This window comes from Mus caroli, unplaced genomic scaffold (assembly GCF_978045245.1).
Source record: "Mus caroli unplaced genomic scaffold, Mus_caroli_1 scaffold_5, whole genome shotgun sequence".
In the NCBI taxonomy this organism is placed as follows: domain Eukaryota; kingdom Metazoa; phylum Chordata; class Mammalia; order Rodentia; family Muridae; genus Mus; species Mus caroli.
Genome location: NW_028227260.1, coordinates 36,289,357 through 36,305,886, shown reverse-complemented (window position 1 = coordinate 36,305,886; position 16,530 = coordinate 36,289,357). Strand labels below are relative to the sequence as shown.

The 16,530-nt window shown below is 36.0% G+C and overlaps 1 protein-coding gene across 4 annotated transcripts in view; it reads right to left on the bottom strand.

Moving 5' to 3' along the window:
• Nucleotides 1-16,530, bottom strand: part of Zmat1 (zinc finger matrin-type 1) — a 54,997-nt gene that overhangs the window by 16,026 nt on the left and 22,441 nt on the right. For 3 of the 4 annotated variants that reach the window (XM_085838021.1, XM_085838019.1, XM_021153635.3), the window contains exons 2-5: nucleotides 6,178-6,284; nucleotides 5,037-5,138; nucleotides 4,773-4,947; nucleotides 3,214-3,279 (exon numbers count right to left, since the gene is read on the bottom strand). In XM_085838021.1, coding sequence (XP_085694147.1) covers nucleotides 3,214-3,279; nucleotides 4,773-4,947; nucleotides 5,037-5,138; nucleotides 6,178-6,284 — 450 coding nt within the window. Of the gene's footprint in view, nucleotides 1-3,213; nucleotides 3,280-4,772; nucleotides 4,948-5,036; nucleotides 5,139-6,177; nucleotides 6,285-7,463; nucleotides 7,505-16,530 lie in introns of all 4 variants that reach the window. The other variant, XM_085838020.1, reaches the window with a different exon arrangement.

Below are 16,530 nucleotides of genomic sequence, written 5' to 3'. Positions count from 1 at the left end.
GGGCCCAGCCCATTGTGGAAAGCTTCATCCTTGGACAAGTGGTCCTATTTGTTATAAGATAGCAGACTGAGTCAGCCACGGCAAACAAGCCAGTAATCAATGTTCCTTGATGGTATCACCTTCAGTCATTGCCTCTGGCTTCCTGCCCTGAATCCCCTTCACAGTTAACTGCAAATGGTAAGCATTTCTCCCAGCGTTGCTTTTTAGGCATGGTGTTTATCACAGAAAAAGCCAACTAAGACATTCTTCCTCCCTCATTCTGATAACCTTGACATTTCAAAGTGTCATCTCCCACAGTAGCAACAACAGTCCAAACGCTTCTCATTTTGACTCAGTCCAAATTTCCTCAGACACCACATATTTCGGATACCCTCAGCTTACCAGTAGGAAAAATATCCAGCAAGTGGCAATCCAACATTTCTTCCAATGTTTCCTCTTAACATCAACTACTGTTTCTACTCAGGCTTACTTAAATCATCAGGCTTTCAAATCCTACATGAAACTATATGTCCCTACAGAATGTTTTAGTACTTCAAACCACACTATGTAGGAAACTGAAATAGTACCAAGGAAAAGCACTTGAGATAAACATTCAGTAGCAGTTCATTGATTAAGCTAAACTCTGCTGGGGTATGAACAATTCTATGCTGGTTTTTATGTCTAGCACTAGAAACTGACATGACATTACTGCCCTTAAGGACCTTAAACTGAAATGGGAGAAAAAGCACATAGAGAGGTAAGGAGACACACAGAAAAGTAGCCCCGAGGGTAGCAAAGAGGCTTCCAGGCAGCACCAGCATGTTTAAGACTGAGTATGAGTTTAGTCAGAAGCAGGAGAAACAGTGACGAATATTCAGTTAAGACACCGTCATAGAAATATTTGTATTTTCAATGAAACACTCCAATAATTAAACTGAGAGTGCTTTTGTGGAGACAAATCCAGTGCAAGGCAAAATATTTAGAAGGCTATGACTCCGTGTCTTCTACTTTCTTAAGTATGAAGCATTTACGTGTCTTACTAAAGAAGTGAATTAGGTTCCTGCGTAGGTCAGAAGAGGGTAGCAGATCCCTCAGGACTAGAATTAATGTGGTTGTGAGCTGCCATGTAAGTGTTGTGAATGGAATCTAGATCCTCTGGAAGAGGAGCCCTAGAATTTTTAGGACTGCAACCATTTCTGCAGCCCACAACTCTGTTTTAAAAATCATTTTCTTTTAGGAAAAAACACATAAGCTAGCACATATTTTCTGTAATTACCCTTCAGTTACCTGAAGGTCTTTACACTCAGAGTTAGTCTTTACACTGACCCTAGTGTAGGGTAAAACCAAGATCCTTAAATAGCATACAGGCCTTACATATGACTTCGGTACACATCTTTACTATGCAGGAGCCAGTAGCCTCTTGTGGACTACTCTTGGTAAATACCAACCATGCTTTCATCTCAGGGCTCATGCCTGGCATTCTCCTTCCCAGCAGGACTTATCCTCTCATCATCTTTCAGCCTTTGCCTATTACTTTTTTATTAAGTAGAACTTATCTTGAGCACTATATATTTATGTTTGTAAACTTCAAGGTTCCCTGGCTTTCCCAGGTGCCCTCTTTTTCATATACTACGTATCCTCATCTGACATGACGTGATACTCTATTACTTTGCAGTACTTGCTGGTTCATTGCTTGCTCTTCACCAACAAAATAAACACTGCTTTACATCGGGGTGTGTGTGAAGAAGTGAATTAGATTTTTAAGCAGGGCTGAATTCTTTTTGCCAATATGCTATCAAAAGATACCAGCACTGCCAGTCCATACCTCACAGTCCGATTACCAAAGCTCTAGGAATCTGTGAAGACCTATGGTAGTGTAGGAAGAGTAGGGACAGAGTTAAACGGACAGTAACAATTCAGGAGAGAAGACAGTCACAGTTTGGCATTTTATTAGCTTTAGAAACTGAGGATGATGTGGTATTGGGGAGCTGACAGTTAACTATAGGTTTTTACGTTGAAAGAGTATTGACTTAAAATGGCTCTGAGGTGTCCACATGAAATAAGATCTACCATTTTGATATGTAATCTAAAGTTTGATGGAAAGGTTATAGGAATACAGATGACAGGTAAAACCAGGGGAATACACAGAATTGGGTTTGTAGAGTCAGGTCAATAATGAAACCTGGGAACACCTAAATTTTGGCAATGAATGGACAGCTGATGTTAGAAAGCAAACAGAAATAAAAAAGAACAAGACTATGAGGAATTGAGCATGAAAAGAATAGAATTTTAAGAAGTCAAGAGTAACGAGCACTTTCACAGAGAGCAGAAAGTCTATCTAGAAAGAACAGGTGAAATACACTGAGGTGAGGAAAGGAAGGTAGGCGAGAGAAGATGAAGGAGCAGTGAGACACAGCAGCAGTGCGAAGGTGCTTGCATGTGGATGGAAAGCAGATAGATATATTGCTCCAGCCAAGGCCAGTCTCTATGTTGGACCTGAAGTTTTGCTACCCTTTCTTATCTCTAAGACATCTGGTCATTTTTTTTAACCTTTCCACATCTATCAATCAAGATCATAGAAATCTATGAACTATGATGTTTCATTTCCTTTGTTAGCAAAATATGTGCATAAAACATATCTGTAGTCTTTTACAACGAGGTATTATTAACTGGTTTACATATTTTCTTCTTTAGGGAAGAAGAATAAAGTATATTCCTATTTATACTACCAATAATTACTAGCTTAATACCTCAAACGAATATCAATATATTTTAGTGATCTGAAGTACTTCCTTAAAATAACATGGGACCACACCACACATATGTACTCATATGTGATTTTTGAAATTAAGGGACATAAAAGACTTTCTGGCTATCACTTCCTATAAAAAACAAAGTAAATGGACTAGATTATTTGAACACTATCAGTTTTTTTTTAATAAAAGAAAGTGGTTTATAAACAAACTAGTATGTTTTATAGAATACAAACTTCCTTTGACAGAGATTAGAATGCTGTTTGTATTTGTCATTTGTATTTCATGTTGGTGGAAGACATTTCTCTGCTCTTCAGCTATAAATGTCTTTCTAGTATCATTTCTTTTTGTTCCTACTATAATGTTATGGGACATTAGCAGATTATTTAAGGAAGGAGGAAAGAGCTTACAATATCTGCTTACATTATTTTGATCCACAGGGATGCTAGAGGACAAGGGGGTAGTCTGTCTTTATTCCTACCTGGAGGAGGCTTCACAATAACAGACTTCAGGAAGGTTGGAGGTGCAGGAGTAGTATTGGGTTTATCTGTAGAAATAATTGTAATGGAAAATTATCAACATGTGTTCACATATTAAAACTGCATCCATTGTGGATTATTAAAGAAATTCTTTCCACTTTTCTCAGGACAGGGCTTCAGAATAAAGCAATCTGTCATAAAGGCTCTTTTGAGAGATAAATGTGACCTAGTTTGCACACTAAAGACATAGGACTGGAGAAATAGTTTACACCTAGTATTGTTTGAGCATATTCATTTATGGGAATAATAAAAGCATGGGAGACATTTCAAGATGAGTCTTTGTAACTCACAGGGTAAATCAGATTGCATCAACTTCTAAATTGATATTTTTCTTGAACAACACATCTGTTCTGTCTTGATTTGTGATGTTTACATCAGAATGATTCTCAGTAATAAATAACTTGAAACAATATGTTTTTTTTTTCTGTCCTTTTCAATTATTGTCCTCCTTAAAGCCAATAAAATGATTTTGGGGACTGTAGATAAGTCATTTGCAAAATGGATTCTCTTGTAAGGCACAATGAATCTGTCCCTCTTCAAGCCAATAGATACATGGCAATTTGAGAGACTAGGATAAATTTAAAGAACAATAATATTTTAGCGTATTAAGAAAAAAATAAATTCTAATACTTTGCAGAGGTAATGACTTTTCTCTGGACAATATTTATATGCTATATGACTGACATGTCATATCTACATGATATATGACATAAATGCTGATTTTTTTCCAGGAATGAATGCCTAATGGACATTGTGTTAAGGCTCTTATGAGTGTGCTCAATTATTCCAGCTGATCGGTCATCATTTTTGTGGTAGCATGCAAGTTTTTGAAAATATGAGCTATGTTTTCCAAAATGTACTCTGCCAGTTCAGGCAATTCAGTGAGTGCTCCCTCCTTTGTTCATTTGAATGTTACTAGAAGGAACAAAGAGGCAATGTTCTATAATTCTCTGCACTTTTTGGATTTAGAATACTCTCACTATTCACTGGCACTTCATATTTATGGAAATAAAACAATGTATTATTAGGACTGGAAGTGATTCAGCAATTTAGTTTCTTAAAGCTTATGGGTATAAACACACCATCCACTATATGGAGTACAGTATACAGCTATATTATAGTGAAGACATTGATCTGAACAGACAAGTGAGGCAAAGTTTTAGATCATAGTACATCAAAAAATGATGACAAGGGGGAAACATAATTTTAAAATCTGAGGTTTTTGATTTCTGTAGCTGCTTATTATTAGTCATAACATGTAGCAATCACATGCTTATATTTGGATTTAGTAAACTGAATAGTGGTTATAATATTTCTTAAAATTTAGTTAGCCATTATTTCTACAGACAAGGACACAGAAAGACACTTACTAAGCAGAAGAACAACTAAGTTGTCTAAACTGCAGTAAAAGTTTGCTCTCCAAAAAGGATGGGGCAGTGTGGGGAAAAAAAGACATATTAGGCATCTGAGATCTGAGATAAAGAGATGAATAAAATCTTACCCATCTTTGGTGAGCGTGTGGATGGAGATTCTTGGCCATGTTCTTCCAGTGACTGGTTCTCAGTTGGAGAATGGCCCTTTCCCACATAGTGAGATGGAGAAGCAGCTAGGGAGTCAAAACTCATGTTGTGCGGACCAGTAAAGTTGTCTCTGTTGACTTCTCCACTCGAGTACACCTGTAAAAAGCACAGTATGTTTTTTTATACTTTTGAAAGATTCAAAAGTTTACAGTTCAGAAGTATGACATGCAGCGTAGACAACTCACCTGAGAATTTCCAGCATGCATGTTCACTTTCCTACCAGGCACTTCGTTTTGTTCTCCATGCATTTGAAAAAAGAACTTAACATTTTGAGCATGTATTTCACTCTGCAAAAAGATATGACTTTGTTTATTTAACAACAGAGACACCTAAAATGTCCACCTCTCTGAATGTGAGGGCAGGAGACACGAATTGTAGCACTTTGCATTAACTTTTTCTATTGGGACCTGGGCCTTGAACAGGCTAGGCAAATGTCATATAGAGCTATAGCCTCTACCCTTGACTGCAAGAACTATGAAAGAGTTTAAAACTCCTTTAAAAACGCCAAATCTCAGTCAAAATTTAAATAGAGATGGTTCTACAAATTAAAAGTCAGTATTTTTACGTTTTATTATCATGTTAGCCATATATTTAGTGGGTTTCATTATGACATGTTCATACATGCATATATTCAGTTATATTACTATTATTGTCTCGTTTCTTCCCCAGTGCCTGCTAATTCCATCTCTTTCCAGCTCACTACCCCTTCTACTTCCATGTCCTTTTATGTGTGACACAGTGGTCATCATTAGGATTGCTTACATGAAGATGGGTAAGGGATACTTATGGGACTGTGAGCACCTTATCAGGGACTACACCACTGTAGAAAAATCTCTCTTCCCCAGCAACCAGTAATTGCTAATATATCCACAGGGAGTGATAAGGCCTCACGATCTCCTGTCTCCTAGCAACTGTTTGTCAATAGATCTGGGAGTGGTGGATCTCATAAGCCTCTCTTACCTCAATGACAGGATGCTGGCAGTCAAATTTATAGTCTACATTTATTATAAAGGAAAACTCTAGGAGTTCTATAGTATCTCTCAAACTTGTTAATACATCATATTTACTATAGTAACAGTGAATACAAAGGGAGGCAGAATGGTGTGAAGAAACTCTGCAGTCAAAAATCATTGTGTTTAACCTAGATTCCCTAAACTTTTATTTGTATGTGACTATCCTTTTCTGAGCCAATATTCTCATCTGTCAAACAGAAATGATACCATGTTTCATGTTCTTATACTAATCAAGCCAGATGACTTATATGAAGTTGACTAATAGGCTTAAAAATGTGATTTCTCATCCTTATTCCCACTGCATTCAACCGACCTCAAAATGTGAAATCCTTTCTGATTCATGCTGTAGAACCACTCCACATGGTTTACAAAAATTATCTGTAAAATACGCAGGTTGTTCTTGTCCATCACACGTGGGATCTATCAATAAAGTAAAGAAAAAATCTATCATATCAATGAAACTTGAATTAATCAAGTTTTTATGTTTGGGAGTATGTAGTAACAGCTTTTTCCTCAAATACGCCATTCAAAATGCACATAACACACACACACACACACACTCACTCACATACAATGTATAATATGACAATAATTACCAATTTAGAATGGTTAAGTCTAGGCAATAACATTCTAAAGGAATAGTTAAGTGGATATAAGTAATTTGATGAATTTCAAAAAGTGATTTAAGGAATCAGTAATGAAAGGCTGAATTTAAAAAATACCTTTGATGTTTTGTTTAACAGAAGACAACCATAAGAAATATAAGAAAATCCTAAGGTATCTATGCAAGACTGTCATATACTTTGAGATACAGCCCCAGTATTATCTAAAAATCATTGTCTATGATGGTCAAATCTCTCCTACTGTTTCAAAAATACTAGCAAACTTGTACACACAGTTCTCACATAAGTTTCCCTCCAAATATATAAAGTTATGTTCATCTACTACCATCAGGAAATTTATGCTGTAGTGCCTCTGTCTGTAATAAATAGCACATACCAAAAAGTTTTATATCTACATTTTAGGTCCAAATTTATATCTAATGTCCTTAATAGCTTCACAGTATTCTGTTGCCCTTGTTTATTAGTTTATCTACTAGTTATTAATCAAAATTATCAAACTTTTGCTTATTACTTGGCTAAATGAATAAGTTTGTATAACACATACTTTCATGGTTGATAGACTAAATAAATAAAAGTTTTATTAAAATACAATATACCCAATTTCTAACAATTTTAACATGATATACATACATATACACATAGAAAGTTACAGAATGATATAAATTTATATCATGTAATAGTTACAGAATGATAACAGAATGATATAGATACAGAAAGTTACAGAATGATATAAATTTATATAATATTTATATTATAAAATTATAATTATATAAATATGATAATGGTATAAAATAATGATTAAATTTAAACATATTTAGCTCTTGAAAGTGGGGCAGACAAGAGATGAATACTTAATATTTTATTCACTATAACTTTTGTTTTGTAAAAAGCCTGTAGAACTTTCTATATATGGTAAGGATAGATATCAGCACAATGGTAGGACCTCAATTCAAATAATTATTCACTCATAAAATACCTTTGCAGGAACTGATGAAATCAGCCTGTAGATTACAGTACCTGGGTGAATTTCATAAATAAAGTATATTATATACCACAATATGGAAACTTTTGTTTAACCTGTAACATCCCTTTTCAAATCCTAGATGGCACAGAATAAAGTTATTTTTATGTATAAGTGAAGAAGCAGGTAATGAAAATTATGTTTTACTTTGAACCCTAATAGTGAACATACTTTGTTAAAAGCTATCACCTAGCAGGCTCCCCAAAGCTCCAGACTTCAGGCAGGGGTCTCCAGATTGGGTCTCCAAGCCAGCTCTGGCAACTGTCTGGAACCTGGAATCTCAAGCTCTAAAGGTACAATCATTTTAGTTTCCAGGCTATTCTAATATCTAGCTAGCTTCCCCAGCACCAGACTGACACCAACAGCCTTGGGTTTCAGCTAGCCTGACAACTATGCTGATTCCTCTAAGTCCTGGTCCATCAAGCCACCTTACACCCCAACCTCTAAGCCAGCTATTGCGGATACAAGCTACAGGCTTGTACTTGTAGACAGAAACGTTAGTTTGCAACAGTCCCAACTAGGACCATATACCTCTCAGCTAACACCTGCAGGGTCACCCTCCATGCTAGAATGTGCAGCCATGCTCTAGAAGATTACTGCTCAGGTGTGTCCCACTAGTTCTTAGTTCTGGGCATCTCCCAACAGATCTACCAGCATCACTCTTGTATAAACAGTACCCAGGCTGGCCCCTGGAGCTCCACAACCTAGAGTAAGCCCTTATTTACTTATTCAGTCTTCAGGAACTGAAATTCCCAGTCTTTAGGCTGGTTAGTGCAAGTCCAAGATCCAGGACTATCTTTTTGGACCCAGGCTCTAGATCCATCCTCAAGTAACTGGATTCAGACCTCAGGACAATCCTGAGAACTTGGGCATGCCTATTAGTTGACCTAAGCAGAAAAGACTGCACAGGGACACTAGCAGTGAGCCTCTTTGAAGATCATATCATGTGGCCTGTCACAAATTTTTGGGCAGGTAATCCTTTAGTGGCAAAGTAACACTACTGAAGGAAAATTTCTTGAAGAAGAAATAGTCATTCCCCATCTGGGAGCTTCTCCCACTCTTGGGAGTTTTCACTTTTCCTTAATAAATCCATGTTTACTCCACTATATTTTTTCCTTCAAAATAGTACTGCTTAAGACTTGCTGTCTTTATTTCCTCAAATGAGATTTGTTCTATTTTTGTTTATCAAATGCCATAATATGCCCAGGTTCAAAATCTTAGCTCTTTTCTCCACTGATTCCTAACAAATCTGATTTCTTATATTTTTTCCCATCCACATCTTCCTTTGAATTTTACATACTAATACTTTAGCTCATTCCCTTTGTATATTTCAACATGATCTAGTTTTACTAACACTAATTATGCTTAGCTTCATGTTACATATTCTAAAGAAAAAAGATTAATATAATTGAGGATCTTTTTGTGTTAAACCCTTGGACCTTAACACAAATGTATACAGTAAATAGTACTTTGTACATTCTGAGTTAGGAAATTGGGAGCAAGCGAAACTAAAATAAACTACCATGTTTTCTTTGGTGGAGCTGGTACACAAACCTTTGTTTTACCTTGACTCTTTCCATTATATATACACAACTGTTACACATGTTGGAAATGACTAGTTCTTAACTTCAAGGAGAGTACAATTTAACAAGGAAGATAAGGTGTGTATGGACAAACTATAATCCTCACACTAAAATGTTTCAGGTGATAAAAGATGTAAGACAGTACATTATATCTTGCTGAGGGAACTTGGATCAAATTCATTTATAGATAACAAAGTTTGTCTATGCTTTAAAATACATGTAAACAGTGGAGTCTCACTAAGCTAGAAATGAAAATGAGATCATGACATTTGCAGGAAAATGGATGGACTGAAAATCATACTAGGTAAAATAAGCAAGATTCTAAATGAAAGATGTTACATGTTTTCTGGAATAAGTGGAATCTAGATTTAAAATTATATGTATGTATATATAGCTGTGTATATGCGTGTGCATATGTGTGCATGTATGAGTATAAATCATTAAGTTAAAAGGGGGATCATAATATGGTGAAGAGAGCTTAAGAGGTACGGGGAAAATACAGGAAACAGAAGGAGGATTGCTTTCCAGGGATGGCAGAGAATCAACCATGGGAATCAGGGGTAAAGAGGAGGGCAGTGGGGAAGGGAAACAAAATAGAACAATATATAATGATAGATATACAAGAAAATGCCAAAACAAAACAAATTACTTTGTGTGTTAACTATCAATATTAAAACATATATTTTAAATTAAAAATAGCTCTTTATAGCTAAAAATTAATAAAAAATAATAGAAGTATTCAGAGTAGGCAAGACTATAAATAATAATGGAAAGCTTAGAATTATACCAAATAATGACAAGCGACAATAGGGCATTTAAATTTATATTAAATGGAGAGAAACAAGTGACTCAACATGGATATCTCTAGAGAGGAACAAACAAACAAACAAACAAACAAACAAAAACCATGAATATCTCAATTAGTTGTAGATGTCCATTTTAGGCTTGAGGTTTGAACCAGAAGTGGCTATAGATATATAAAGAAGAGTTTCATCTCTCAAGAGCAAAGGGTATTAAAGGCTGAGCTTAGCATATGGTATCAGTGTGGTAGACATTTAGATGTATTACAGTTAAGCTTAAGTAATCCTATTCCTGTTAAGAGGTGGGGATTCAACCTTTCCATCTACAGTTATATCACTGGCAAATTCTCTTTATTAGTATATCATGCAAGTGTTGAAGTCCTGACTTTAGTGTATAAAGTTGAAATACATGAAAATGAGAAATTATAAAAGAAGATGAGTGATGGTCCAATCTTGAACTATTACTTAATATGCCACGTCTTTGCTATACTCACAAAGCAATATACCCCAGAGAAATTTGTACATCCCTGTTTTTTTTATACCAGTTGTCACACTAGTCAAGTTACATACCTTGTAATGATGCCCATCAAGAGACAAATGGATAATGAAAATATAGTATTTATATAAAATGAAGAGATCTATTTCATACACAAGAGTAAAATTTTGTCCATTGCAGGAAAATGAATTAGACATGGTAAGTAAAATTAGCTAGACTCTGACACATGTTATATTTTCTTCTACGCATAATCCAGATTAAGTACAATTAAATATATATGTTATATGTTAGATTTTTTTGTTTGTTTTGTTTGTCAAGACAGGGTTTCTCTGTGTAGTTTTAGCTGTCTCAGAACTTGCTCTGGAGATAAATCTGGTCTTGAACTCTCAGAGATCCACCTGCCTCTGCCTCTCAAGTGCTGAGTTCAAGGTTATGTACCACTACCACCCAGTTATATATCTAAATTTTTATTAAAGACCCATGTAAAAATCATTAATTTTCCTCTATTTAATATAGAATTAAATCAACTGCCCTAATGAATCCTACCATTATTTGTTCCCATCTAAACTTTCCATTATTATTTATACACTTGCCTTACTTGAAATACTTTTATTCTATGATTTTTAGTTAACATTATATATTTAATTATTTATACAGATATATGACATGAAAACCAGACCATGTAAAGGAAAGAGGGGGTCTAAAGAGGGATAACAAGAAGAGAATAAAACCCTGGCATTCCCCTATATTGGGGCATATAAAGTTTGCAAGTCCAATGGGTAGGGAAGTGGGGGGCGGTATGGGGGACTTTTGGGATAGCATTGGAAATATAATTGAGGAAAATATGTAATAAAATAATTAAAAATAAAAAAAGAAGAGAATAAAAGAGATTAATGAGGGAAAGAACTACAAATATTAAATATATATTTGGCAGAAAGGTAGAAAGAGAAAGAAGAGCTAATTGCCAAGGGAGGAGAAGAGAGGGGAAGAGCGAATTAATCACAACAGTATGTTTATATTAAGATGTCATAAAGAGATCCATTATTTTGTATTCTAACTAAAAAATACCAATATAAATAAAAAGTCAAACAAAAACATACTTAGAGTTTACTTAATAGTAAGCTGCCTTAATCAATTCAAATATAATTGAATCTCAAATTTTCTGGAACATCTTCTTATGCATCATTATTGTTATTCATGGTTTCAGGGTTGCGGGTGGCAGAGTGTACAAACCCTTAGGTTCAATCCCAAGCACTGCATAACCCAGAAATGGGGGTAAATACCTATAATCCTAGCCCTCACGAAGTAGAGAGATACTAAGAAATAGCACTAAAACCCATACCTAGAGTTTCTGATTCAATAGTTCTGGGACGGGGCTCACACTACAAATTACTCACAAATTCTGTAATCCTGACAATGGTGCTGGTACAGGAATACAGTGAACACTTCTTAGAGTTTTCACTGGATCTACTTTGATTTCTAACACTGCAGTAAGTATAAATCCCCTTTTGTCTAATATAAAATTCCTTCAATATTTACAATTATTATATTTTTCCTTTCCCTTTCTCTTTACTTATTTTGTGAATTAATTGCAGTTATTTTATATGGCGTGTAACTTAACCACAATCTCCATAATGATGTCATAATAACAATAATGACTAGTAAAAGGGACCACTCTTTCGCTGTTGTTTTTATGTTTTGAGACAGTGTCTCGTTATGTAACTCAGGCTGGCCTTGACTTTATATGCTCAGCCTCCTACTTGCTATTACATGAGAGACCATTGCATTCTGCTCCATCTTCTTTTTTCTTTTTAATTCTGAAAAACATAAAATTTAGCATTGCAACCATTTTGAATATATGTTTTAACCATGTAGTGTTATATATACTAAAACCCTTATTTTGAATACACATCTTCTTCTGTTAACATAGCCCAAGAAAATATCACACCATGTTGCTGACTCATGCTTCAGGTGATTTCTGACAAACACATGGTTTTATTCCTCCTGGAGTTGACTAAACTGTACTCCTTAAGAACACAATTATGTGGAGGTCTTTGATCCACTTAGACTTGAGCTTTGTACAAGGAGATAAAATGGATCAATTCACATCCTTCTACATGATAACCACCAGTTGTGCCAGCATAATCACCCACCAAACCTAGACACTATTGAAAATGCTAGCAAGATTTTGCTGACAGAATCCTGATATTGCTGTCTCTTGTGAGGCTATGTCAGTGCCTGGCAAATACAGAAGTGAATGCTCACAGTCATCTATAAGATGGAACACAGGGCCCCCAATGGAGGAGCTAGAGAAAGTACCCAGGGAGCTGAAGGGGTTTGCAGCCCTATAGGAGGAACAACAATATGAACTAACCAGTACGCCCCAGAGCTCGTGTCTTTAGCTGCATACGTCGCAGAGAATGGCCTAGTCGGCCATCAATGGGAGGAGAGACCCTTGGTCTTGGGAAGATTATATGCCCCAGTACAGGGGAATGGCAGGGCCAGGAAGCAGGAGTGGATGGGTTGGGGAGCAGGGCAGGGGGGAGGGTACAGTGGATTTTTGGGATAGCACTTGAAATGTAAATGAAGAAAATATCTAATAAAAAAAGAACACAATTATATGGGAAGAAATGTTTCTGGCCTCCAAAACAGATCTAATATGTATTTATATTCTGTTTATATTTTGTCTTGCCATATTTAACTAATTGCTTCAGCCTTTTAAGATCTCTTTGGAGCTGGTGAGCTGGTACAGTGGGTAATGGTGCTTGCTGTCAGGTTTAAAGACTCCCAGAAAACCCGTATGGTGGGAGGAGACGACTTATTTCTATTGGTTGTTCTTTGACTACCACATTCATGCTGTGGCATACATCACCATGCAACATCTCCCCCCAAAGTTATAACAATGTTGTTAAGTCTTAAATTTATTATCAGGAGTATTGTGGAAGTTTGATTTCTATTGAGACCAAATTTATTACTTCTTAGGGACCATTCTATGTAATACAGTTTCCCCTCAAGCTGCATGCCCCCTACGTTCATCATGAATGTGAATATGTGAATATTCCTATTCAAAAGTGAAATGTGAAGCTTGGAGAGATTAGTGATCTTCTCAAAGTCATATATCTATTATGGTATAGAGCCAGGATTCAAATCTAATTCTGCCCAAGAGTTCCCTGAGAGCTAGTTCTTAAAAAGGTTGCAGTGTGATTGCAACTCCATAGGTAGAACAACAATATGAACCAACCAGACCCTCCAGAGCTCCCAGGGACTAAACCACCAACCAAAGAGTAAACATGGAGGGACCCATGGCTCCAGCTGCATATGTAGCAGAGGATGGTCTTTAGGGCACCAATAGGAGGAGAGGCCCTTGATCCTGTGAAGGCTCGATGGATGCCCCAGTGTAGGGGGACACCCTCATAGAAGCAGGGGGAGGGGAGATGGAATAAGGGGTTTGCAGAGGGGAAACCAGGAAAGGGGATAACATTTGAAATGTAAACAAGTAAAATAATCAATAAAAAAGGTTGCAGTATTTCATGGTAGACGTCTTCTTTAGGCTGGACGTTTGTAAAGAAACAAGTCTGACTTGAAAGAGAACCTAGTTTGGCTGAGGCAATTGGCATCTGATAGCTGCTGGGAGAGGGAGAGTCAATTTGCTTGATGTGACCCACGTGACTAGCACTGCCCAGTAGAAAAGACTTCCGTTCAAATCACTAGCTCCCAGAGCCGTTAAACTGAAGTGTTTGTCAAAGAACTGGGATTTAGGAACAGAGGCATAGCTGAAGAAACCTAAGGGATGTATATCTTCCTTTCTTCCCCTTTTTTATATTCTTCCTATTTTCCTCTTCCTTATTAATATAGAAAATAACCATTGTATTGGTTGGTGGGGTAAAGATGAACTTAAAAGGCTACCTAATTTCAAAAAAAGTGAGTTGTAAAAAGCATCAGTAGACCAGGGCTGGAGAGATGGTTCATTGGTTAAGATCACTGCCTGCTTTTCCAGAGGTCCTGAGTTCAATTTCCAGTACCCACATGGTGGTTCATGACCATCTATAAAGGAATCTGCTGTCAACTTCTAGGATGTATGTGTACATACAATAGAGCACACATGCATTAAAAAAAAACCCAAATTAAAAAAAAAAAACTAATACAAAGAAACAACACCACCAAAAGCATCAGACCAAGAGAAACAGCAGAGAAATTCAGTCTGCTACAATGTAGTTAGTTGTTTACAAAGGCTACCCTTTCAGATTTAGATTTCTAAAGCTTATTTTATACTTCACTTTATAAACTTTTGTTTTGATAGTATGATGTCAGTGATACTCTCTTGCACAGTTAGGAGGATTATTTGAAATGAAACAGTTTTGTGACAAATTATAAACAGTATTGAATAAGAAAGTTCATTCAATGTAATGTATTTATGCTTAAGTGGCTTCATTCTTTGGTTGAAGAATGGATCAATACTATTTTCCTATTCATTAAAATGCTTTAGTGAGGTCTGGTAGCTCATGCCTTTAATCCTAGCCCTGAGGAGACAGGCAAATCTCTTGTGAGTTTGAGGCGAACTTAATCTACAGATCTAGGCCAACCAGAGAAGCATAGTGAAAACGATGTTTTACTGATTAATTTCCTTCCTACATGGAAGGTTTATGTAATTTGAGAAAATATAACTTTTATAATAATTTGCAATGAGGTTAGGAACTTTGATCTGTCATTCTAGGTAACAGGAAAAAGATAAAAATGCTGTATTAGTAAAAAGACTTATAACCTTGAATAAATCATTTAACTATTCTAAACTATTTCCCATCAAACAATATAGAAATATAATGTATAATTTTTAAGTCCCAGGATCTGATAAATATAAAACAATGTTTATTTCAAAATGTTCAACACATGTTACATACTCAATAAAAGTAAGATTATGTATTCATCTAGAAGCTTTAAAATTTTTATTTTTTAGTAGATAAAATCAGCCTAGCTCACTTCAGTGTTATTTAAGAGATCATCTATTTTATAATTTTCAACCTTTCCACTATAGTCACTTTGGGTCATATAACATTGTAGAAAGGCTATCCTATGCACTACAGGTATTTAGCGGTATCTCTGGCTTCTGACCAGTAAGCTAAGAGTAGCATTCTCTAGTAGGAAAAGCAAATATATCTGAAAACATTGCCCAGTGTTCTTTGTGGGGTAAAAGCACCTACACTTTAGAACCAATCCAATCTATGACTTTACTTCAGAACAGAAAGAGCTAGGGATCATAGAAGAAATAAAGGATTGGGAGAGCTAAAATTTTAAACTTGTGATTGTAAGTTTATGTGGATTTGGTTCGAAAATAATTGCAGCACTCTAGAGAAAGACAATAGTAATAGCAGAGAAATACTCTTAGGTAATTTATTTAATACTGGCAATATTCTATACTTAGGATTTAGTGGGATTTTCCATATTGACCCAAATATTCATTCACTTTCCATCATAATATATGCTCAAATGAAATAAAAATTCCCATGCTCATGGATTGGCAGGATCAACATTGTAAAAATGGCTATCTTGCCAAAAGCAATCTACAGATTCAATGCAATCCCCATCAAAATTCCAACTCAATTCTTCAACGAATTGGAAAGGGCAATCTGCAAATTCATCTGGAACAACAAAAAACCTAGGATAGCAAAAACTCTTCGCAAGGATAAAAGAACCTCTGGAGGAATCACCATGCCTGACCTAAAGCTTTACTACAGAGCAATTGTGATAAAAACTGCATGGTACTGGTATAATGACAGACAAGTAGACCAATGGAACAGAATTGAAGACCCTGGGATCAACCCACATACCTATGGTCACTTGATCTTTGACAAGGGAGCAAAAACCATCCAGGGGAAAAAAGACAGCATTTTCAACAAATGGTGCTGGCACAACTGGCGGTTATCATGTAGAAGAATGCGAATTGATCCATTCCTATCTCCTTGTACCAAGGTCAAATCTAAGTGGATTAAGGAACTCCACATAAAACCAGAGACACTGAAACTTATAGAGGAGAAAGTAGGGAAAAGCCTCGAAGATATGGGTACAGGGGAAAAATTCCTGAATAGAACAGCAAAGGCTTGCGCTGTAAGATCGAGAATCGATAAATGGGACCTCATAAAGTTGCA